Below are 25,571 nucleotides of genomic sequence, written 5' to 3'. Positions count from 1 at the left end.
GACTGATTTTCCTTCTGTTCCTTTTTATTGATCTCATTATTGTCATGAAATAAACCCTAAAGTATAAGTATATTTGAGTGTTTTTATTTTACAGAAAAAAGACTATAATAATGTCACTTAAATAGGAAGGAAAAATAATGAATATTTTAATTATTACTTATGCGCTTTTACAAGAAAAACAAGTAAATCCGTGGTAATATAAAAAAGTTACTTAAGAAAATCATGCTCGGTCAACTGAAAAAGTAAGTATTCATAGTTTTTAAGTATTTTTATTTTACTGTAATACAATCAATACTAATAATAAAATATTAATATTAACTGGTATGTAATGTATTATTGTGCTGAGCGTCTTCAGATGCAGATCGAGGCACACAATTTTCCTACCTCAAGGCAGAAGGCCATAGTGAGGCCAAATATTTTTATTTGGTGCACAAATGGAATTAGTGGTAGTATTAGCAAGCTAATGGCAAGCCAAGCCATCCATTATTTTTATCGTTGCTTGGATTTATTATTTTTTTAGAAAGGAGAAATTAACTATTGAAAAGGAGCAGTGCATAGACTTTATTTTTAATCTAGGGTAAGACCATCAAAATTTTTCTATGCTACAGTTTATATATCGGTTTATTGTTGTGCCAATCAAATGATGAATAAGATGTAGTTGCATTTGTTCGTATATTCAACTGTGCCTCACCGGACGTCACTGGATATACAGTATTTCTGGAACATACCCTTTTCACCTTAATCCAGCGCAACTAGAGAAAGGATATACTGTATTTTGTCCCACTGGCACAACTTCCTGTCAAGCGAGTGCTGACATTACAGTAATGTGTTTTTTTTTTCCCCACAAAGGGTACATCGAAGCCGTTTAACTGCTGACTCTGTCGTCTTTGATTCAGAGGTAAAAAGCTGAGCGCGTAATAATGAGTAACAAATACATCCGCAGTTGGCATTATGACACCACAAGGGAGGTTTGTGAAAGTGACGTGAACAAAGAACTTGGAATTATGAAGCACTTCTGTGGGTTGACCAGAAATTGAAAAGCCTTTTAAACGTCAATAAAATGGATTCAAATTGAAGTAGCTAATGCATACCACTTTCAGCTTATAATTAGATTGTTTTCTCTTCTTTTTGGGGGGTAATAATATAGAGCACAATCAGTACATATATAATATATGATTTAATCAACCGCAAATGCCCGTAAAGCTCAAATTCTCTTACCAAACATTTAAAAAATCATATTTCAGAATGGATAAAATCATTTTCAGATTTTTTTTTTTTTTTTTTTTTTTTTTGGTAGTGGACCATTCCCTCATCTAAAACCTACATCAGGGCAAGGAAAAACTCAAAACCTAAGCATGAGGTTTTATGACATATGTTTGTAATGCACTATAAATAACCATAGAACAAGTAACATTATAAATGTTGGAGCGGCAGTAGCTCAGGAGGTAGAGCGCTTGTCTTGGGATCAAGGGATTCCAGTTCGAATCCCGGCTCCTCCGTGTTACATGTCGAAGTGTCCTTGGGTAAGACACTGAACCCCTACTACCCCCAATAAGCAGGTTAGCGCCTTACATGGCTGCAAGGCCGCTATTGGGAAATGTGGAGCACATTGTAAAGGGCTTTGAGAAGTCATTGACTTGAAAAGCGCTATATAAAATGCAGATCATTTCATTTCATTTCATTTCAAATACAAAAATGAGCACTGCTTGATTTCCCCACCCCTGATTTTTGGAATTTTAAGAGCGAATGTGACTTTCATAATTCGCTATTAACTACAGAAGATTCAAATAGTTTGTAAGCTCAGTTTTGTTAAGCTAAAGGAAAAACGGCAGTAAAAATAATCAAAAACGATTGCAGTAATGAATTTATCATTTGGAGACATTCACTTAAAATAATTCAAATCATTTATCTTTTAATATAAAAGTATAAAACGTTCTTTTAAATGTTGGCTTGATTTTTAATAATATAATTTGAACCAAATTATATTTTTATTGTTGAAACTTGTTTCAAAAGTCAAAGTAAAATGAAAGCCAGCCAAAAATAAATCCAAGTCAAAAGAGCTGGTAATAAGGAAAATCCTGCCATATGTAGAAATAAATGCATGGGTAAATAAATAACTACGAATATATGCCTTATAAATAAATGGACACAAAAATAAATTATGTAATACCTTTATATTTGACTTAATTCATTTATGTATTTTTGCATTATGTCTTCTATTTTGTCATTTATTTACAATTTGGTATTTGGTCAATTTTTTTATCGTGTATTTGTTTCTATATTTTTTCATTTATTTTTTTATGTAATTTGTCACGTATTTTGTCACAAGAAAATGCTATTCTAACAAGAGAGTGGGACAAACGGCTAGACTTTTCACCCATTGGTTAATCGCGGATCAACCAACAGATAAAAATTTTGTATATTTAGTTATTACATGATTTATGTAAGTGTTTATTAATATGCAGGGTTGGGTAGGGTTACTTTAACTTGATTACTTTCAATTACTTTTGGATTACTTCAATACCAAATATGCTAATAAAATACTAAAGAAACTAAATATGGATTAAATTACTAAATTTTCTGCAGGCTTGGGGAGTAACGGAATACATGGAACGGCAAAAATGATGTTGGCAAGCTGTTTGGATTTATTTTCATTTTGTTTCTGTCGCATTTTATGTTAGTTTTGCCGGAGATCAAAGAGATCAAAGCCAGGAGAGAAAGCTTACCACGTGTTGTGAGTCATAATTTTATTCATATTTAGTTTATTTTGTATTTTATTAGCATATTTGGTATTGGAGTAATCCAAAAGCAATTGAAAGTAATCAAGTTAAAGTAACCCTACCCAACCCTGTTTATATGACTTATATTTCTAGATATTTTTTCATTCATACATTTATTTTTATATTTGGCACGAACGGTCCTCCATACAGCATACATTATTTTCTTGCAATGTGACTGCGAAACACAAATTCCTGATTTATTTTATTCGAACCCACACTGCATTCATTAATTTAAGTGGAGAAATACATTTATACAGTATACAATGTGATGTGTATCAATCAATTGTCCTGATAACATTTGACGCTGGCAAACTCACACAACTAGGAAAAATATGCATTCCTTACCGCAGGAAGTGCAAAGAAGGCCACGCCGATCATACTAAAGGTGGCTGCTAGCAAGCGCCCGTTCCAAGTCTTCGGAACCTTATCTCCATAGCCAATGGTGGTAAGAGTTATCTGGGGAAAGATTTGAAAAAAAAAAAAAGGTAATATAGATAATCCTAGATACTCCAGTAAAGAGATTCATGAACAGATTTGATCATGATTTCAACAGTGAAGGATAAATAAATCCTACCAGTCCCCACCAAAGGGCATCTGCATAGGTCTCAAACTCTTTGTTGGACTCCTTCTCCACCGAGTACACTAGAAACGAGGCCAAAATGAGACACAAGAATCCAATGTACCACGCCGTGATGAGCTCCTACACACGAAAAAAATCAACAGAAAAAACATGAAATGAATGTGTTGACAAGGGTGCTAAAATCACAGCACGCAATCGTAATAATCCTGGGTGTCATCTTCAATGTCCTTGACTGTAGTGTTAACGCACCAACCCTCGCTCTCTCTCAATACCACCCATTATTGCATTTGTTTTTGTGGGTTTCTCCTGGCTTTTAGTGCCTGCTAATAGTTCACTTTGAAGACACATTAGCAACTGTCACGTTGCGTGTTAAGTGTGTCGGGCAGGCGGCAGATTGTAATCTGAATCAATGCTGACGATATGAGTTGTGATAATATTATAAATAACAACCCATCCAGTCCTTTTTATGACGACCCGTGTTTTTGGAACATTCCTCAGAAAGTTGTTTTTTCATGAGTGATGGCACTCCTGCAAGATACTAACATACAGCATTCTATGTGATGGTTGTGAAACACTTCCTTCAGCACCTACAAAAAATGTTCTAACATACTAAGTCAAACTCTTAGGATATCTTAATTGTTGCTTTTATTGAGCCTTGAAAGTTTAATCTAATAATAAATAAATTGTAACACAACCAATTTATGGACAAAAACCATGACGACTAAGGATATTTAAGCTCTGACTCTGAGTCATTGTATTTCGGACAACTATGATAGAGATGACTGATACCGTGAAAATCAAAATAATGAAATTAGATTGTGAGGAATAAAAATACTCATCTCCTATCTCCATTATGTAATCATCATTTATTCATGTCTGTATCGACAGAACTCAACATCCGTGACACAAATTGGACTATAAAGAAGTCTGCGCCCCAAAAAGATTGTAAAAAGAAATCTAAAACATTCGTCCGAGTACTGATATGTAAACCTTATCCAATAAGATTAAGTCAGCAATGACACAAATCGCCCCAATTTCTGTTCACATGGTCAGATGAGAATATTCCTAATGACAACGTTGTAAATGTGGTTACGACACATTATTTCCAACAATGGATATAAACATAACGACAGTGTTGCGATAATGCAACAGTAAAATTACCATACTTATATGGACATTATCATGTTTAAATATAAGAAGCAGAAAAACCGTGAGGATATATTCATAGTATTCAGTTTTAGCATTTTTCTGGTTGACATGTAACATGGCCATGCGTTCTTATTCAGCAAACTGTTATGTTAAATAACACAACACCATGAGTGACCATGGGGAGGCAGGTAAGGCTCACAATTTAACTTCAGTTATAATATGAATACCATTAATACAATTAGTATGTATTGTATCACTTTCCTTAACTCTGCATCTGTATTTCTCGTGCCTTGTAGCCATCGGCGATATTGATACCAAGGACTCTGATTGGGCGCTCGTTGCATGGACTTTGTTTTATAACAGAGGATTACCTATCCATTTTCATTTTATCATTTTATTCTAAAGAAGCAGTGCATACACTTGATTCATATGTTAGAGTAAGACAGTTATCATCACTTTATCTATGCTAAAACTTTACATATTGCTTTGTTGCTCTTCCATTCAAATTATGAATAAGATTTAGGTTCATTTATTTGTAAATCTGACCGTGCCTGACCAGACACAAACCTCACTCAATGTCACTGTGTCGTATTTATTTAGTTGGATAATTTAACAAAGGAAAGAATACAAGTAATTTGTACAAAAAAGTGTCTAATATAACTTTAAGATATAATTCATCATAACAAGCTGTGTTTATGTAAAAAATAAAAATAAAATATTTTTTTTCTAATTTAAATTATAAGAATTACAGACAAGACACAAACCGTACCGCACATCACCATATGTTATTTATTGCAATTTTTAAAACATGAATATGTTTTAACTTCCGTACTAAAATATTGATTGTAATATTTATCCCTACATTTGGAGATCATTCCCAACATTGCATGTCTGCCCACCTTGCTATGGGCATACACGACTGATCCGAGCAGCTTCCAGGTGCCCCCGCGGCGATCCATTCGTAGCATGCGAAGGATCTGTAAGAACCTCAGACTCCTGATGGCCGACGTGGCAAAAACGTTGCCTTGGGATCCTGCCGCCAGCACAGACACCGAAGCGACCAGCACCATCATGTCTGAAAGTCACATACAACACATGTGCCAAAACATTCAAATTATTTGACAGTGATAGTTGTCACCTATGACGCAGAAAGGCTTCCTGGCAAATTTCAGTCTTCCTCTCCATCCTCTGTATCGACAGCAGCAGCCTGCCGCCCATATCCTCACAATGTACTCCACCCCGAACACGACGATGGTCACGATTTCCTGTGGCAGGAATAAATTATGATTAATGAGGTTGCACAAAGTCTACTTGTGCTTTAAAATGTGAAATAAATACCCACCAGGATGTACAATGCACTCTCTGAGCTATTTTTGAACTCTCTAATGGTGGCAAAAACTGAGAGAAGGAGGCAGGAAAAGACCAGGAGGAAGCTGGGAAGGACAAGAAAAAGAACAAAAAGAGAACATGAGTATGTGAAGAGTCAAAGTAAAACTGTTTATAGTTACATGGCCCAATAGAGTAAAATCTCTTCAGTAACATGTAATGCTACAAAAGGATGACGAAGGAAATACATTTTGTTAAAAGTATGGGTGGGTCTAAAACTACCAAATCACAATTTTGTTTTGGATCTAATAGCTTGGGTTTAGTTCTGTAGCTTTTGGCAAGGCGGTTCTGAAATTGGTAGGAAACTTAACATGAAGGAACTTAAATGGATTTTTAACATATACTGTACATGAAAAAGCAGCATCAATACAAAATTACTGAATTTGCCCCTCCTTTTTTGACACTGCAAAAAACGTTTGTCCATTTGCATATAATTTTGCTCATTCGAATTCGAAAAATATGTTAAATATGAATGGCTAACAAAATCATAATTTAAAAAATCATTATAATGAGTGAAATGACTCAATATGGCAAATAGTAAATACTTTTGCTCCTTTAAAGAAAAATCAAATGTTCTAAAATGTAAAAATGAAAGACAAATAAATAAAAATATGATTTTTATCATATTAATGTATTGTTTTTTACAATTTATAAGAACTCGTAAAGAACCTCAGTAAATGAACTGTTTGCATAATTTAGAATTTGTAGTCTTAATCATAAAAACATATATACAATATGTCAAGATTTTGTATTTGAATAAATCGCTCTACAGGGATGGACACAGCCAGTTTGTACTTGCCCAAGACACACCACAGGAAGTGGTGCCCCGGCGACCGTAGCGGTTAAGGGATTTGTGAAACGTGAAATAAATAGATATTAAAATGCAAATAAATAAAAATGTTTTCTGCAATCTGCAATAAAAAAAAACAAAAGTAATTATTGTGATTATCATCTTGTATTTTACTATGAAAATAAGTTTAAAATATGGTTAAATAAAATAAATAATTCAAGAATTAACACCTCTATGTTCTGCAGTGTACTAAATCAAACATCATAGGGAGCACTATTTGATTAAAATGGATACTCCAGGAAAAAAACTATGAAAACGAGTTGAGAAACACTGATCACATTTAAATTTGGTTGAAACCAATGATAAAATGAAATAATCATGACTCGCTTGAGCTCTTGTTTAGAGACGTTGGTTAAGTTGCTCAATAAAGCTCCCAAATAAAAGCAGAAGTGGATTAGTAAGAAACAAAGGAAGAGTTTTGATGGCAAAAGAAGAAGATACATTTCACTCTACTGCTGCAGGTTGCAGTTATCGATACAATCTGTCAATGAAACGAATAAAGGCAAATTATGAATTCGGAGAGACTAAAGCGATCGGAAAAAAAGCCTTTCTGCGACCACCACTTCCATCTAAAAATGACTTGCATCTATCATTTCATTGGCTGCAACTTAACTGGATTATCTGAGTGCGAGACGTGGCAGGACATCTTCAGGGACCTTCGATAGGAAAGATTGCCTGGAAAGAATCCAATGCTTAGCTAATGGAGAATGCTAGGTGAAATTTGAAACTGAGGCCAATGCTGCAGATGAAAAACAATCTGGCACGACCTACATTCATTACAGTGAAGACAAATGATGGCGTACGCTAGAGCTTTGAATCAGCATGTAACACTGGGAATAGAGAGTTCAATTTTCATGTAAATAGTTCTATACATCAAGACACTTTTCTAGGAATATATGATGAACTCCATCTCATAGACTATATCTGACTCTGGAGTGTTATTTCCTCTAAAAAGTGTTCCCATCACACAGCTACTACCAGGCAGAGGTGATCCTCTTTGATGAACTAGTGTGTTGTTAGCATCTCATACATGATTGATGGCCGCTGTCGTCAAAGCTTTGCTCAAAAGGCAGTCTCCATGAAGGAGTTGCTTTGTGCAGTTGTGATCTCTTGACGATCAGTGTTTTTGTGTTGTGGTTGGTGCATGTTTGTATCCCTTAACCACTAGGGTTGTAAGGGCACCATTTCCTGTGGTGTGTCTTGGTCAAGTACAGCCTGTTGGCGTCTATCACTCTCAAGACCAACCTAGAGAAGTCTTCACTAATTTTCACTAGTGTAATGTAAATGTGTGTTTAATACACACACACACAAGCAACTCTCCTCGTTCCATCCAGTCCGAAACCCAAACTGTATTATGACCATTAATTTGATCCGTTATCCATCACCAAGTTACAGAATAATGGGCTTTATCTCTAGGAAGGCCAATGAACAGAAAACATTTGATGTGTATTGTGATTTTAAGCCATTCCACACACACACACACAAACAAAACTATAGGCATTAAATCAGGGGTGTACTTTAGTTTTCATCAAGGGCCAAATGAGCACAAACATTTCAATTGCATTTAAAAATGTCACTGCACATATATAATACATTATAAATTAAATACAGTGATACCTCTACATACAAGCTTTAAAAAATTCTGTAAACAAGATGTTTTTTGAGATACAAGACAAATTCCAATGGAGGGGGGCCTTGAGTCATATCAAACCACCTGCAGGGTACAGTCTGAACAAAGGACTGGTGTAAAGCTAGAGCTATGGGAATGTTCCTCTAACTTCTATGTTCTACCCATTTCGTATCTAAATGATTGTCAACCATTTTGAAAACGCACTCATGAAAACATTGCAGCCTAGTTCTGTACTCACAAGCCCAGGTTATTCTGTTTTTTCTTTGTTTTTTGGGTTTATTGTAATAAAAACCTCAAACTGCTCACTTCAGGGCTTGTTTTTATCCAACTTGTCTTGCCAGCCAAATGTTGATCCGAACACGCGGAGAAAGAAAAAGTCTTTCAATCCCTTAATAGAGACCATTCTCACCAGGAAGTCAGGGTTCATGTTCATAAAAACTTTGTTTCTCTAGACAAAGCACCCACTGACAGACTACGCGGTGCGCTCAAAGACCAAACACAGGTCCGAATGTCTGAACATTCAAAGGGAAAAATGGGGGTGTCTGAGATGTTTTACATCTAAATATTTCTTTAAAGATATGTTTTTCAAATGAACTTTACTTCGAAATCAATCACTATTACAAAGGTGTCCAAGAAAACAAAACATACAAAAAAGGGACGCCACACTTGTACATACAAGTTTAACACCCATATAGGAGGAAGTGCTGGCCAGATTTGAATAATTTATTGGAATTGTTGCAGACCGCTGATTGGAGCAAAAATCCACATTGATTGTGTTTCGACTGAGGATTTGCAATGTTAAAATCACAAAAGGCTGCAAAAACTTGATTCCGCGTAGTTGCCTTCCTAAGCATTTTATACTTTGTCCTCATCTACCCTCATCCAAATAATCAACCTCCAAACCATCTTGTAATTGTTACATTTGAGATAGATGACAAACATGGATGATTTGAGGGTAAAGTTTTCAGAATTTGAAAGTTTTTCCAGATATACACAGGTATGAATATTGTTTTATTTTTTACACTGAGGAAGCAGCTGCAACCTCTCGCCTTTTGAATTTGCGAGCCATAATGACTACTACAAACTGGAATACCAAGATTATAGAATAATCAGGTTGACGTGACATCCCAATTCAAACAATCTGTCAGAACAATTGTGTTCTGTACTCTGGTAAAATTATGTCACTGTCATCATACACAATTGTGTTTTTCCTTAAAAAAGGCAGGCCCGACTTTAAACTCGAACATTTTTTTAGTGTTAACCAATTTGTTTGTAGAAGCAAGCAGAAAAACGGTGTGTTCCTTCAGGTCAAGCACTCAGCCTAACATTGCCTCCTCCCTAGACACCTCGTCGAAGCTAAATATATAGACTGCGACAAACTTGAGCTAAAGAAATCAGTAAACTCAGTTGGCCTGGATAATGTTGATGGCATGCATCGTGAAAAGAAACTGGATACAAACAAGATACGAAGGGACGAAATGTGATTCATGTGTTTTAAATTAAACCACACCATTAAACATCTCTATCTATCCCTTAATGCTGCTTATTTGGGGTTGGATCCGGTGCACTTTACCATTGTCGCCAGATACTACGATCATATAGATTTAATAAACTGAAGTACTGTTACGTTGAATGGGTGGACCCAAGAGCAGCGAAGCGGGAACAGAGGCAGGCGTGCTCCAAAACCTTAAAACAAAATAACAACTAAGCAACAACAACAAAAAACAGTGGTCTTAGAACAGCTAACAAAAATGTCAAAACCAGAACCAAGAAACAAAGGTTCCAGTGACTTTTATCACATTTAAGACCTCCTGGGCTACATAGTGCAACCTCTTGGCTTTACAGTCATGTGACAACAAATAAAAAATTATTAGAAAGCATAAGTGATTCAGAAAATGAATGAAAGTGGTTGTGCGGATTAAGTCAAAGCTCAACAAGCTCTCCACCTGCCTGTCTTTGCAGGTTGCATATGTTCGCCACTGTCATTCACCTGCATTTTAGCCTAGCTCAGCAAAAAAAGTTGAAACTGACATGTCCCAAATGTTCTCTTCTTTGGTCCTCCTTGAGCAAACAGCTGACCGCTTATATCATTTAAAAAAAAACAACATAAAAAAGGTTTGAGTTATTCTGGCCTCTGAGTTCAACTTTTGCATGAGACTCCATCACTCAAACGGATGCTTATAAGAGGGCAAGCTGGTATATAATGTTGGAATTAACATCTCTTTTAAAGTTCAAACGTTTCAACCTCAATCATCGATTGTCATGTCTTAGATTTACATCCTGAAGGGTGACCATGACATAACTCCATCAGGTTGGATTCCCTGTTTGCAACAACACCGAATTTAAGTAAAATGCAAAACTTTTGGACCTGTTAGGGTTCACTTGTTTGACACTGGGACAATGACTCCAACATACAGGAGAAAACGAAGGGAAAAGCACTGTCACAAGTACAGATGCAAAACTATGTCATGAGTAGAGTGGTGGGTAGTGAGGCCTTCTTTGCTGGGCTAAAAAATACTGTATCTGTTGATGTGATGTTAATTATATTTTGTCCATCAATACTTGTAATTAATGATTGATGCCAGTTTTTGTGCTTTGCTGAAATAAACCCACAAACGACAAATACAGTGAGTTCCCTTTTATGGATTCTGCTCAGCTTAGCTGCATCCAGACTCGTGCTTTCATATTTAAGCATTTAACCAGGTACATTTCAGGATCACTTGTTGCTAGGCACATGAATCTGCCAAGACGCCTTCAATTTTTTGTGTGCAGGCGTCCTGCAGCACAACATAGCTGTGATATCGATGTAGGTTTGGTCGATCAAATTTAAGATTGTTACAGGTAGATGGGTAGAGTAGCAAAAAAATGTTACTCCAGGAAAAGTACTGTTACTTCAGAATAATAGAATAGAATAGAATAGAATAGAATAGAATAGAATAGAATAGAATAGAATAGAATAGAATAGAATAGAATAGAATAGAATAGAATAGACCTTTATTGTCATTGTTACAAAATGGGTTAACATATTGTGACAACGAAATTGGGCATGACACTCCAGTTTTACACATTCACAGTGAAGTATGAGCCAAGAAGATAAAGGAACAGAGAAGAGAAGATTATAAAACAAGGGGGATAAGGTTATAGTTATCATTTACATGGTATTTACACAAGAAATGTCGGCATGTGGGATGTCACATACAGTGTTATCGTGATACCGTTGGTATCGTATGGGTTGTGCAATGTTGCATTTGGTGCAAGTCATGATAGTGCGAAAAAAATAGTCAGCATGTGCACTGGTGCAAACATAGTCATCATAGTGCAGAAAAAAGAAAGGGTCAGACATTGTGCAAGGTGAGCAGTAAACATAGTGCAGTCTACATGTGCCAGAACATAGACATGAGTACCATTATATTCGTATATTCGTATGTGACTCGAGCACAAGTAAAATGTAGGTCATCTAAATAATAACTTGAGGAAAAGTAAAAAGAAATACCTCAAGTACTGAGTAACTGTAGCAACATCTTTTTTTTGGACTATTTTTTATTTCAGACTGGAATGTAAACCGCACAGTCTGCCACAGTGTCAGACAGACGACTACGTACATACTTAAGTAGCAGCTTTAATAGATAGATAGATAGATAGATAGATAGATAGATAGATAGATAGATAGATAGATAGATAGATAGATAGATAGATAGATAGATAGATAGATAGATAGATAGATAGATAGATAGATAGATAGATAGATAGATAGATAGATAGATAGATAGATAGATAGATAGATAGATAGATAGATAGATAGATAGATACTTTGTTCATCCCCGAAGGGAAATTCACATTTCCAGCAGCATCCCTGAGCTGAGAACAATCGAGAACAATCGAAAATAACACGGGAGCTGCTGGAGTGGCTGCCATTCGTGACGGCGCCGGAAGAAACGATTCAATTTGAATCATGTACAAACAAACAAACAATTGAATCATGTACAAACAAACAAACAAACAAAATATTTATGTTTCAATAAGTGGAGTGTTGATAAAATGGGGGGAAAATAATTTCTGATACTGATATAACCAGGTAAAACAAATTTTAAGTTACCTGTCTGCAACGCTTATCACAGAAACATCGAGTTCAGTCTGAAACAAGATACAGGGATAATATATAGCCGGAGTAGCTCACCGAAGTCGTTGTGTTCATAATAATGTGCAGCCTTGGTCCTCTTATATCCGTGAGTGTAGTAAATCCAGGAGAATAAAATATTTACAAATACAGAAAAGGAAAAAATGCTTTCTGTATGCCGTCAACCACGTGCTATACACATTCATCTTTTTCGGCCAATTGCAGGCTTTGTTTTGTCGTTTAAGCCTATGCCAGCCTGTAAATGATAAAAAGGATCCGCCCCTTGACCTCCGAATACCTTTAGCCAATAGTGATCGATTCAACTGATGATTGATATCTTTTTCGGCCAATTGCAGGCTTTGTTTTGCCGTTTAAGCCTATGCCAGCCTGTAAATGATAAAAAGGATCCGCCCCTTGACCTCCGAATAACTTTAACCACTAGTGATCGATTCAACTGATGATTGACACATATTTTTCGGCCAATTGCAGGCTTTGTTTTGCCGTTTAAGCCTATGCCAGCCTGTAAATGATAAAAAGGATCCGCCCCTTGACCTCCGAATAACTTTAGCCAATAGTGATCGATTCAAATGATGATTGTAGGCTAATGTGGCGGAGTAAGACTACACTTTCTTCTTCACAAACCAACTCAAGAAAAGAAAAGGTATAGTGATTTAAAAATACTCCTAGAAGCTCAAAATGTTCCAAAACTTGCTCCGATAAATGTAACGTACTAAATGTCACTCTTTACTACCCACCGATGGGATTGGTTCAAATCAGCCTGCCCTGCATGAAGGCCTGGAGAACCGTTACCGCTTTCACGACATTAGATGGCAGTAATTCACCAAAATAATCTTGCCAACAGCCCACCATAGCACAAGCAAATACTGTACAACCCCCAGCAAAAAGTATGGTGCAGCTTGCATGTCTTCTGGATTAAATGAGGTGCAGGCTAAAGTTTAGAAAAGCACGATGTTGGCTTTCTGAGTTTTGTTTTTTGCTTCACACACTAAATGGCGTTTTGTACTGAACAAATGTATAGTCAACAATACAGAATCCTTAAAAGAAATGTGTTGTCCAAGGGTAAGATTCAAAGCACGACACTGCATGAGCTATGTTAGGAATAACATGTTACTTTGGTCCTTTTTTTTGTAACGAGTACTGTAATGAACTGTTGATAAAACTTATAACTCAAACGTTACAACATGGTGCGTTACTCCTCTTCTTATCAAAAATGGCTCACGAATTTCAACACTATCTAATTGGTATCTGATCTACCTTACTCAGAACAAGTCAATGGACCCCTAATTTGTCAGCATAATGCCGGTAAGAACATCATTTAAGTAGAGTTGGCATGTGTTTATAGCCCTACAAAGTACCAGTAGCACTAATTAGGCCTGCAAGAATAAGTGCAAAGTATTTCTCTGTACTGACATCTCCCTACGATAAATACTTATAGCTGAGCTGTATTTACAACTATCAAATAAAATACTGAAATTGGGGGTCAGTTTAAATGGTAAAGTTCGGTTGCATGTTACGACTCGCAAGTAGTGAATGGTAGGCAGCGTGTGGGGACGGGGGCGTGGCTTACACAGAGAAAAAAATATGCCAAATCAATGCAGCAAACATGACAACAGAATTTGCAGTAAAAGTTTGCTCAATTTTTTATTTGTAGAATTATTTTGCAATACACCATACCTAGAGAAAAAAGAAAATGGTGTGGACATTACCCGGAAATGGAGGAAATCTTAATGGTTTGAAGACAAAAGACAAAATGGATATGGAGTGTCTCGGGTGTGGTAGTTTGCAAGCTTTCAAGTTTTCACAAGAATATAAATTTAAAGGCTTCAGCGCTTCTACAGGTTGGTCTACACCAGTGGTTCCCTAAGTGGGCGGTACTGCCCCGCTGGGTTGGAAAGATCTGGGGGGGGGCATTGGGGAAGAAGAAGGCGGTAGGGGGGGCGGTATGGGGCGGTAGGGGGGCGGCAGGGGGCGGTAGGGAGGCGGTAGGGGGGCGGTAGGGGGGCGGTAGGGCGGTAGGAGGACGGCAGTCCGAAGTTAAAGTCAGAACGTATTGCGGTTGTGAAACCACAGAGCACTGTGGATTTTTCAAGGTTTTGTAGTGAGTGATGGAGTTTTGGCCAACCACAATTGTTACTGTTCGAATTTTAAAAGAGCCGACCAATCAGAGTCATGTTTTAATACAAGCACTACCCAATAAAGGTGATTCAAAGTTTGCAAGCACCACACTATGCCACACCCACCGTGTGAGCTCATTAAGTGTCATGGCGGACTCCGTAAACATAGTCTCAAAGTCAACAAACGAGAAGGAAACAAAGCTTGCACCGAAGAAAGGCGGTACATCACATGTTTGGATCTATTTTGGTTTTGACGAAACTGACGTGGAACAGAAGAAAACACCCGTTGTAGAATTGACTTTGGCGTAGTCGCTAGATCCAGAGGAAACAGAAGTAATTTGTACCAGCACCTTAAAAATTATCACTGCGTGTCAAAAAAGATTACACTGGGGAGCCAAGCAAAGGTTTGGGAACCATTGCTGTAGATGAAGGGCCCGGGTGTGCACTTCAGGAAAAAAAAAAGGTCTTGTGACAAATGGTGGGTCTTTCATTGTTTTGGCAGTTTCTGTGGTTGGAAAAGGTTAGGGGAAATGGATTTGTGTACGTGTAGTTCCTCTACAATGTCCTCTTCTTATCTACACTCAACACATAGCTGATTGAATAAGAAATGATCTGATTACTTAATATTAATAATGATAAATACATGACAGCATAGTTCATGCACAAATAAATGTTCATTTTAAAGTCTGACACACAAAGAATGTTTATATGTTTCCCTCCTTAGTTTTAATTCTGGGTAGAGTTAGAAAAACATAACTATGTATGCTATTCTTGTGTTCCCATTATGTTTACTTTCTTTAAGTGTTAGTCTTCCATTGTTTTGGTTTCTTAATAACATTCGAGTTAGCATAGATGACCATATTAGGGTGATTACACACTTTGAATACTTGACAAGATAGCTGAGAGACAGTAACTGTAGTAGTTTGAAATGCACGCTCGGGTAGCTGGGAGTCAAACAGGCCCAAGTACTGAAATATTTACAGAGTATAGCAAATTGACTGCCTTGAAAAGAGTAGCAAGATTGCGCTTTCATGGAAAAACACAGACAGACACACACATTCACACACTCACAGATACAGCCAGAAAATATGAACTATTACCCTAATAATTCTAACAGCAGACCATAACATGTATACCATTTAGAAGAATCACAGCCTTCATGTGACCTTAATTGTGTGAGTTTCTGGCAGGAAAGCATTGAAGGCAACATTTGGCTCCTGTCCCAAACAGAACTCTGGAAATATTTTTAGCGAAACTGTCAACTCTGTCCCTGTCACATTTGCAATTAAAGGGTGAGTTTGCACTTTTCAAACTGCTTGGGAGATTTAAATGTCCCCTCACTTCACCTCACAAGTCTCTCAGTATATCTGAGCTATTCTTTGTTGCGCCTGCTACACTGCTAGCATGATTTATTTATGACGGGTTTGAGTTGTTCTCCTTGCTTTGTATGGAAGGCTGTGCAAACTCATTCTTGTTTAGTTGTTGCTAACCAGAGGCCCAATACAAACAATTGAGAAAACTTTTCCGAGCCAATACATTTCTGTTTCTGATTTCAAACACATTTTGTCGATCAATGATAAGAAAAAATCATTGAAGAGAGAGTTTTGATTCTTTAACTTGTCGTCGGAGATCATCTGAACTGAGTGTTACATACAAACTGATAGGAACAGACACAACTAAAAGTCATGCCTCTTTGTAATCATACCTACTAAATGTTTTTTGTTTTATATATTTTGAAGCTTGTTACAGTATTTCACAAAAGTGAGTACACCTCTCACATTTCTGCGGAGAATTCATTATAATGTTTAATAGAACATTGCTGAAGAAACATCACTTTGACACAATGAAAATAGGTATGTAGGAAAAGGCCATGGCTTACTGAAAAAATATCCTTTGTTCTGATGAGACAAAGAATAATGCATTTGGCTCAGATGGTGTGAAAGCATGTGTAGCTGCACACCAGATAGATAGACAAAGAGAGAGAGAGAGAGAGAGAGAGAGAGAGAGAGAGAGAGAGAGAGAGAGAGAGAGCGAGAGAGCGAGATAGATAGATAGATAGATAGATAGATAGATAGATAGATAGATAGATAATTAGATAGATAGATACTTTATTCATCCCCGCAGGGAAATTCACAAGGTAAGGAGTACAAACAAGTTTGCGTCGTGCCTAAAGACAGGCATGGTGTTTGGAATGTCATGGTTTGGGGATGTATGAGTGCAACTGGAATTGGGGAGTTGCAAACACGAACTCAAGCATGTACTGTGAAATACTGGAGCAGAGAATGGTCCACTCCCGCCAGAAACTGGGGGTCATTTTCAGGCAATGTTCCAACCTGACAATGACCCCAAATACACTAGGATGACGAAGGTTTCTCTAAAGAAACTAAGGGTAAATGGGATGGACCGACCAAGCATGTCTCCTGAACTAAATCCAATTGAACATCTTTGGGGCGTACTCAGGTCCAAGGTGGAGAAGGACAAGATCTTGAATATCCCCCAGCTCAGTCATGTTGTCATGGAGGAGCAGAAGAGCATTCCAGTTGCAATTTGTCAGCTCCAGTAAAATCCATTGCCAGGAGGATCAAAGTGGTTCATGCTGGCCTAACAAAATATTGAACTTCAGGTGTACTCACTTTTGTTAGCAGGGTTTAACTACTAATGGCTATATTTTGAGTTTTTGGGAGCAAAAATAAATTGACACTGCTATGTAAACTTTAAACAGAGTACCTTTAATTGTGTCAAAGCAATGTTTATTCAGTGTTGTTCAATTAAACATTATGATGAAATCTCTGCAAAAATATGAATGGTGTGCTCATTTTTGTGAGATACTCTATGTATCTTTAAGGAGGGCCACGGATGTTTGAATTGTTTCCTCAAATATTTCATGGCAAATTTGTTAGGAGGTCAGTGGGTGTTGATTATAATGGGTTTCTGGGTTGTGGTGTGATCAACCTGCATGTCTCTGGGACAGAGGAGTGCTATATTTGGAGTATAATTGTTATATTTCTGTAGTATTTTGTTGTATTTGTTTATTATTTTTAAATTATTAATTTAGTATTTTTTGTAGCACTTCCATAGTAATGTTGCTGTAGTAGTATTTTGTATTATAGTATTAATGTAGCAGTCATTTTGTATTATTTATTCAGTTTTTTTAATATTACTGTAGTTTTATTTTTGTAGCATTTCTATTGTCATAATACTGTAATAGTCTTGTGTATGATAATTTTACTGTAGTTGTATTTTTGTAGTATTTCTAAAATAATATTTGGCCTTTCAAAATGAAATCAAAATAATAAATAAGGTCCCTGTTTTGTCGTATTTTTCTAGTATTCTTTTAGTATTTCTGTAGTAGTATTTTAGTTGTAGTCACACAAAGAGATAATGGGGACAAAGCGTGCACCAAAGAATATTTTTATTTCTAGTACATAACTTATAATTATATATATATTGTCATTATATTTTGACCATTTTAGTTTGGCAGGTTGGATGAATGTGGCCCGCGGACTATAGTTGATTATTATGTGTATTATTTAGCGACTCCTAGTGGTAAAAACAATATTGATTTAACTCTCATGTTGTCTCAGAAATAGGCAAAACCAACCTTTGTTAGCGAGTCAATTTTGACCCGCTGTCTAACGTAGTCCTGACTACCAAAAGGAAAGCGCTAAATATAGGTACCGGTAATATAACATCCTAACGAACATCCATAACCATATATTCCATTCGTAATTTGACTTTATGGCTCCAGAGACACATCAGTTATTACATTTTCTAAGCGTGAAACAGGTCGCTCGAGATATGATACTCGTTTTTTTGAGAAATGTGCATTTATTTGACATAACATGAGGCTTACCGTAATTGTTGGTAATTTTGCTGCTACGGGTACACGAAAAGAAAAAGTTCACGACAGGCTTGGCACAAAATTATAAGAAAAATGTTGTGGTTTGATCACTTTGAGTCTTTTTAGTTTGTATTCTTCCTTGTGCTTTGAGCAACTCATTTTCAGTAGCAGCGACATCTAGTGGTCAATTATTGAACATTGTTACTTGGATGCTTAACTTGCTTCATTTTGGATCAAATACAAAGCGTTTTGCTTCAGTAGACTTGGCTTCAATATCATAATATCCATATCACATTTACAATCTGTTGGATCATCGTTTGGCCATGCGAAACACGTGTAAACAAACTTTGCTGGTCTTTATATGTGGTGTTCAATGACAGGTGCCCACTTGCATAAGCAGGGCATTATCGCCATCTACTTTTAAGAAGTGTTATTGACCATCCCGACCCACTGAAAATGATTCTGCAATCCAAAGTTGGGTTCCGACCCACCAGTTGAGAACCACTGCTCTAATATATTTCTGAATTGTCCTCAAGGTCTAAATCAATCAGTCAATCATGCTCTAAATTTTGTCTTTTCAGTCTTTGAATTTTATGTTCTGAATGAGTGTTCACTTTTCAGACAGGCCGCGTGATATTTTCACAAAAAGTACAGATGCAATCAAAATCCACTTAAAGGAGTTGTATGGATTTGGGAACTGTGCAACTCTCTGCTGCCATCTCCTGGCTTGCGTCATCATTTCAGCCTCAGTACGTTTAGTACGTTTATTCATGATGCATGTGCAAGTACGTGCATGTCTTAAACGCGTTCGAATAAACTCTTCTTTTTTCATCTTTCTTCGGGTTGGCATTTGGACTCTACATGGCCGCTATTGGTGTGTGAGTGTGTGTGTGAATGGGTAAGTGTGAAGCACATTGTAAAGCACTTTGGGAGGTCTTCATTGACTTGAAAAGCACCATATAAATCCAGACCATTTACCATTTACTTTCACAATATTCATGTTAAAAAAATGCATGGAGGGTACATGACATCAATCTCCAGCACAACCCCCAGGCTTCATCTCGCAAACCTAATGTGTTACACCCCAAACAGCCCTGCTTAAAGTAAGATAGTGGAAAAAAGAAGCATTATGGCGCTTTTAACTCAACTGGGCATTGTTAACACATATTCAATGGGGAATATTGAGCTTTCAACTATTTGAGAACAACTCAAAGCGACCCACCTCACAACGTACACGAAAAGATGCTGTGAAGTCGTTTGATGCGCAGCATCAGCACCAACTGAACTTTTGACCACAATGAAAATAAGGGGTGAGAGGGGGTCAATGAAAAACATGCATCCTAAGATAACCCCTAAAACGACTCAGAAACAGCAGTCTGCCTCGCTCCCAAAGTAAAGGGCCAAGAAGAAGCATCACTCACACATAAGCGTGGTAGATGAACGCCCATCCCCGCGGTCTTTCCAGCGCATTGTAGAGGAAATTCTGCAGTTTGCGGTAACTAGCGTTCTTCTTCTTCTTTGGGGGTCGCACTCGCCCCGCGGCCGAGATGCTTCCTCTGGGTCTGGACAGGATGCTGCTGCCCCGCTTAGCGCTGCTGTCCGCGCCGGCGATGAGCAGCGCCCCGTCCCGGCTGGATTCGAGACCCCCCGGCTCCAGACCCACAAAGCCGACTTTGTGCTTCCTCTCGCCGGCCTGCGTTGGGTAGACGCCGCCGTTGAGGGATTTCTGCACCATCCTAAAAACGAAACGAGGAGTGGTCCGCAGCGTCGGGATACATCGCTGAGTGAGACGCGTGCGCGCAAGGTACGCGCGTGGTGTCAGAGCGTGTGCACGCGCGCGCTTAATGCTGAGGGCAATGCGGTCCGCGTGAGAGAGCCAAATGGAATATTCTTTCTCCAACTATCCGCAATTTGACTTTAACCTCGTCGACTTCCGCTCTCCTCGAAAACTGCGGTCAGGAAAAATCCTTCAAATTGGTTTTGCGTTGCCAGCGCCTCGATCAACTGCTGAAAAAGTCATCCATGTTGTCTTAGGTGATTGAATGTGCCAGGGTTTTATTTTATTTATTTTATTTACAACACATTTCACTCTCAACAACCGGGCGTCACCTTTTATTGGGAATGATTCAGAGAGCCAACACAAGAAAAAAAAAATTGAATTAGAAGAAAATAATCCAAAACAAAAGAGATGTGTGAAGTATTCTAATATGGCGGATGGATGACAGTTTTGATTCATTTTAAGAATGTATCAGTTTGTTACCATTGGACGAGTGTAACAGTGATTGTGTGGGGTGTCAAAGCTTTAATCTTATTCTATTGTCAATAAAGGGCATAAAGTAAACCGAAAGAAATGGAAACTGTGTTCACAGATAGCTCTGAGGCCACTGAACATTTTGAGTAGTTGGAAAAATTGACTTCGTTTACAGGAAAAACAACAAACTAAATTCTAATTCATGGCTTATACAAAGTGAATGAGCAACAATGGTGCAGGTTTTTTTCCAGCTAGCTATCTGGCTACTTTTTTTTTAGCTTTGTAACTGGCTATCATCCTACATTTTTAACTATGTAGCAAGCTAGATACCTATCTTTTTTACATTTTTTTTAATGCAATCGAGCTAATATTTTACCTTTTTCTGCTAGTCATCAGGCTAAATTTTGGCCTCCTTTCTAGCTGCTCATCTAGCTTCGGTCTGGCTTTTAGATGGATTTCACTCTTTTATCTAGCTAGCTAGCTAGCTCCCTTGGAGGTTTTGAACTTTACATTACGATATTATTATCATTGATAAAATCATATTTGGCATCTCCGTTCTATGTAAAACAAATTACATATTTACTTTTTCCATATTTAGCTTAAAATATTCCCGTGCCCACAAAAATATTTCTATAGAGTTGATGTTATATTTTAGAAGTTTTTGTTGTTGTGTTCTGTGCAGCCTTTTGAGACTTTTAGTGATAAAGGGCTATACAAACAAACACATTACTTAATTGTCTTTAATGTCAATGATGTATACCTGTCAATCTCAACCACTTGTTTTTCTTGTTAAAGGCAGGGTGCGTCATTTAAAAGTTAGATTTTTTTTCCTATTAGGCGTGTATTAACAAGGCCCTCTGAGTTCAAGGAGACCTTCTAAGTTTCTTCCCCAACCGTACCCATCTGCTTTCATCTTACTTTTAGCAAAGCTGTTCCGGCCGCGCAACACATTAAATAGGAGGAGATGGGGAGGCAGAGGTTTGGAGTTGGAGAAGATTGTTACACTTATTTCCGCAGATTTTTGTTAGTGTAGCATGAAAATAGTGAAAGTAAGTAAAGGCCGGTTCGAACCTCGTAACAACCCCTACGCCCGGGGTTCGGTGTCTTGCCCAAGAACACTTTAACATTTAACTCGAAGGAGCCACCCTCAAACATAAAGTAAAAAGTGTATTTCCTCGTAAAACTTGTTTGAAAACAATGGAGAAATACTTTAATGAGCAAAATAAATAAGTGCTATTATTATTTCTCAGGAATTTATGTATGACTGAATTTATTTCTCTTCTTTTTTATTCATTGTTTTTTCCACTCACAAATACATGAAATAAAGTATAAGTATATTATTTAGGCTTTTATTTTACAGAAAAAAACTATAATTGTATTTGAATGAAGGAAAAATTTGGATTTTTTTTTTAGTATTACTTGTGTTTTCAACTAGAAAAACAAGTAAATCTGTAGTAAAATAAGAAAATTACTTAATAAAACCATGCTAATGCTGTTAACGGAAAAAAATCTCAAAGGTATTTTAAGTAGTCATAGTTTTTAAGTATTTTTACTTTACTGCAATGAAATCAATACGGATTGTAGTAAAAAGGGGAAAAAAATAGTCACACAGTAGTGATTGTTTTTTTTTTTTAATGAAAAAATTGTGAATCTGTAGTATAATGAGAAAATCACCTAATAAAATGCTGCAAATTTAGTTGTTTCTTTTATATATGTAACCGCGGTGTACCTGTCCCAGCAAAGATCCACATTCACGCTGGACTGGATGATGAGGTTCTTATTACAGTTTCTGCAGATGAAATGAGTCACAACATTAGCTTTTCTGCTGGCTTTGATCTCTTTGATCTCTTCTTTTGTGGAGCACCAAAATATGTGTCTTACCGTTGGCAGCTCGCTCTGTAGACTGCGAACAAAACCCCGCCTTCCGGTCACATGTCAAACGCCAAAACAAACCCTACCCCATACCAGCAGGTGGCACTGTTGGACTCATCATTGCAGGACACTTACCAAAAACTATACACATATTTCAGCAGGAATTTCAATAAAACAAAAGTTATTATTACGCCTAGACACACATCTAGAGAAAGAGTGAAAAAAGTAATTTAAGATACCAAGAATCTCAGGATGTATATATGCAAGAATATTTATAAGGTATATTTATGATGCACTTAAGTTTTAAGTGCATCATAAAAAGTGCAATGAAAAACAGTGCAATATTATTTAGCAGCAACCAAAATTCCAAAATATGTTCATAAATAAGATAAGAATACCCCCTTATATTGAAATGCAATATATCTATTTTTTTCACTGTCTTGTGACCTTGTATAGGATAGTCTGTTAGTCCTTGTTCTAAAGGACCTTTAGCGCCTATAATAGAGCAACAGGTCAAAGAGGTGGTGGCCAATACGAGACTCTGCTGCAGTATCGAAAGCTGGCCAGGTCCGCTCAGAGAGAAGTCAAGGATTTTCCGGGCTATATCGATCATTCTCTGTGAGGTTTTTCTCCCTGCTGTCGTGCCGCCGGCATACTGCACCATAACGCCCTATGCCAGGATGCTCTCCACCAAGGACGCTGTTTTTGCATAGACAGGAGGGCTGTGATTGGCTGAGGTTGATAGGTATGAAAGGCCTAAAAGTTCTTCCTGAGGCCATTATTAACGATCGCGATGCTCCCCATTAAGCGATAATAAACCTTACAAACCCAACCTGTTTACTATCATCAAGACGAACCATGTATAATAATGCGACAATATTAGCAATTTACGATGACGCCGTCATCTGCTACCAGTGACCGAGACGATCCGGAATACAGCTGAAATGGCCAAGACGAGATTAGTGAAACCACCCGAACAGAATTTTTTTTTATGCCTTTCATGATTTGAAATGATCAAAAACGTGAAAAGAACGTGGAAGACCTAGAGTTGACAAGTATGCCTTCCCTACTTCCGCTCCTGTGTTGGTAGACAAGGAGAGGTTGTCGGAAACGTGCACGCAGTCTCCATCTAGTGGTGTACAACTGTTTATTTTAAAAAATAATAATTTAAATGATGAATAATTTATGATAAAATAATTTGAATGGTTTGAAGAAGACAAAAGTTACCTACATATTGTATAATTGAAACTCCAGTAATCATTATGATTTCAGGATCGGTGACGATCTTTTTAGTAAAATGACACTTCAAAAACAGTCATTCGAACGCTGCTTTATTCGGGCATGTTTTTGCATTATTCTCCTGCTGTCTTCTCCTGTTAGCTGCCGTGACTAACTTCAGCCCGCTTGCTCCTAAAAATGATTGGTCGTTTTTTTGTAAGTTTGCGAAGAGTGGTTTCAATTTTGCTGCATTCTCTGAGTTGACCACTGGATGTCACTAATTATCAAAACACATTGTGTGCAGAAGTAATGGAAGGAGGGGGCCTTGCTTAGCCCAAGGCAGGGGCGATTTTAGGTTTAGAGCTTTGGGGGTGCTGAGCACCCAGTGTGTTTGGATGGTTATATTTTTTCTCAATTTCACATAAAGTGATTGAAAATCTATCTTTATAACTAAAATTAGTTTTACCTGGTTATATCAGTATCAGGAATTATTTTCCCCCCCATTTTATCTATCTATCTATCTATTGAAAATGGCAAAATGTTAGCTAGGTAGCATACAAAGAAAGATAGGTTGGTAACTTGTTAAATTTCTAAAAGGTAGACAGATATCTAGCTAAAAAAAAACTGCACAATTTTTGCTCATTCGCTTTATAAAGAGTGGCGCTAGCAATCAAATAAACCAAACCATTTCAAGGCAGTGGAGTCTTTCCGATGCTGCGTTGTTCACCTTTTTTTGTTTTATGTATATTTTTTAATTTTGAATTTTTCATCATATTTTAGCCCATCCTGTGCTTTTTTAAGGAAAATAGATTTTGAAATTTATACGATTTTTGGGGCTGATTGGTTGAATTTGGGCGCACTAGAGGATCCCCTGTAAAATGGACTGGTTACGCCAATGGCCCAAGGTTTACCCAACCTTCTTAGAATTTCCCAAAGATTTTAAGGGTTTTCTGTCTTTAAATAAAAGAGAATTCCAATTGGTTATTAATCAATGTTGCTGAATAAGTGATTTAAATATCTCAAGTGAGAGTGAAACAAGATAGTTTTATCGTTGTGTTTGTTGACGCAACTCTGATTGAATCGCATCATTCTGTGTTAAAGGTTAAATCCTTGCCTTAGCTTCTTTTAAAAAATGTGTCAGGTGAATAGGTGTTGGCACTAATCAAACATATAGCTACAAAAAAGGCTTTTATTTGATACTTGATAATATTCATAAAATATTAACAAGTGTGTAGTCATTTCATTTGCAAAAGTATATAGTGTCGTCTCTGTACTGTATTCAAGGGTTGTCACTTGTTAGCCATACCAGATTGAAACGTTTTCATGAGCCTACTTTTTTTGCAACCAAGTTGGACTGCTATGCTTGCTGCAGTCTATTATAGAGCACAACAAATCTTGGACACGTTTGAAAGACAAGGAATGGAGATGCGATGAAATGCCAATGAAATAAATCAACCGTAAAGACTGGGTGGAAACATATGTTGGGCTGGAGAGGGACGGGCGCCACCAGGCTGTACTTGCCCAAGACACACAATAGGAAATTGTGCCCCCACGACTCTGTTTAAGGAATTCAACCAACCAACCAAACTATATCTAAGTAAAACTAAATCCCTATTTTCTCCATGGATAAGAGATTGCCTTGAATTATTAGCATCTAAATGTATTTAGACGGCCACACAGTTTACAAAAACACAACTACATAAAACCACATAAAGTACAAAATTGTCCACTACACACTACACAACACAAGAGAAGTCAAATG

General features: G+C 37.2%; 1 protein-coding gene across 4 annotated transcripts in view; it reads right to left on the bottom strand.

Moving 5' to 3' along the window:
* The window catches only part of kcnq2a (potassium voltage-gated channel, KQT-like subfamily, member 2a), a 40,277-nt gene extending 19,950 nt beyond the window's left edge, over window positions 1-20,327 (bottom strand). For all 4 annotated transcript variants that reach the window (XM_088331583.1, XM_088331585.1, XM_088331584.1 and 1 more), the window contains exons 1-6: window positions 19,890-20,327; window positions 5,852-5,942; window positions 5,648-5,774; window positions 5,409-5,584; window positions 3,355-3,480; window positions 3,126-3,236 (exon numbers count right to left, since the gene is read on the bottom strand). In XM_088331583.1, the coding sequence (XP_088187709.1) occupies window positions 3,126-3,236; window positions 3,355-3,480; window positions 5,409-5,584; window positions 5,648-5,774; window positions 5,852-5,942; window positions 19,890-20,203 (945 nt within the window). In that variant the 5' untranslated portion in view covers window positions 20,204-20,327. The remainder of the gene's footprint in view (window positions 1-3,125; window positions 3,237-3,354; window positions 3,481-5,408; window positions 5,585-5,647; window positions 5,775-5,851; window positions 5,943-19,889) is intronic.
* Between the last annotated feature and the right edge of the window lie 5,244 nt (window positions 20,328-25,571).

Source organism: Urocampus carinirostris, chromosome 3, assembly GCF_059441175.1.
Source record: "Urocampus carinirostris isolate Australia breed hairy pipefish chromosome 3, RoL_Ucar_1.0, whole genome shotgun sequence".
Taxonomy (NCBI): Eukaryota; Metazoa; Chordata; class Actinopteri; order Syngnathiformes; family Syngnathidae; genus Urocampus; species Urocampus carinirostris.
Note: the sequence above shows the minus strand (reverse complement) of the source record. Positions and strands in the feature narration are given on the sequence as shown.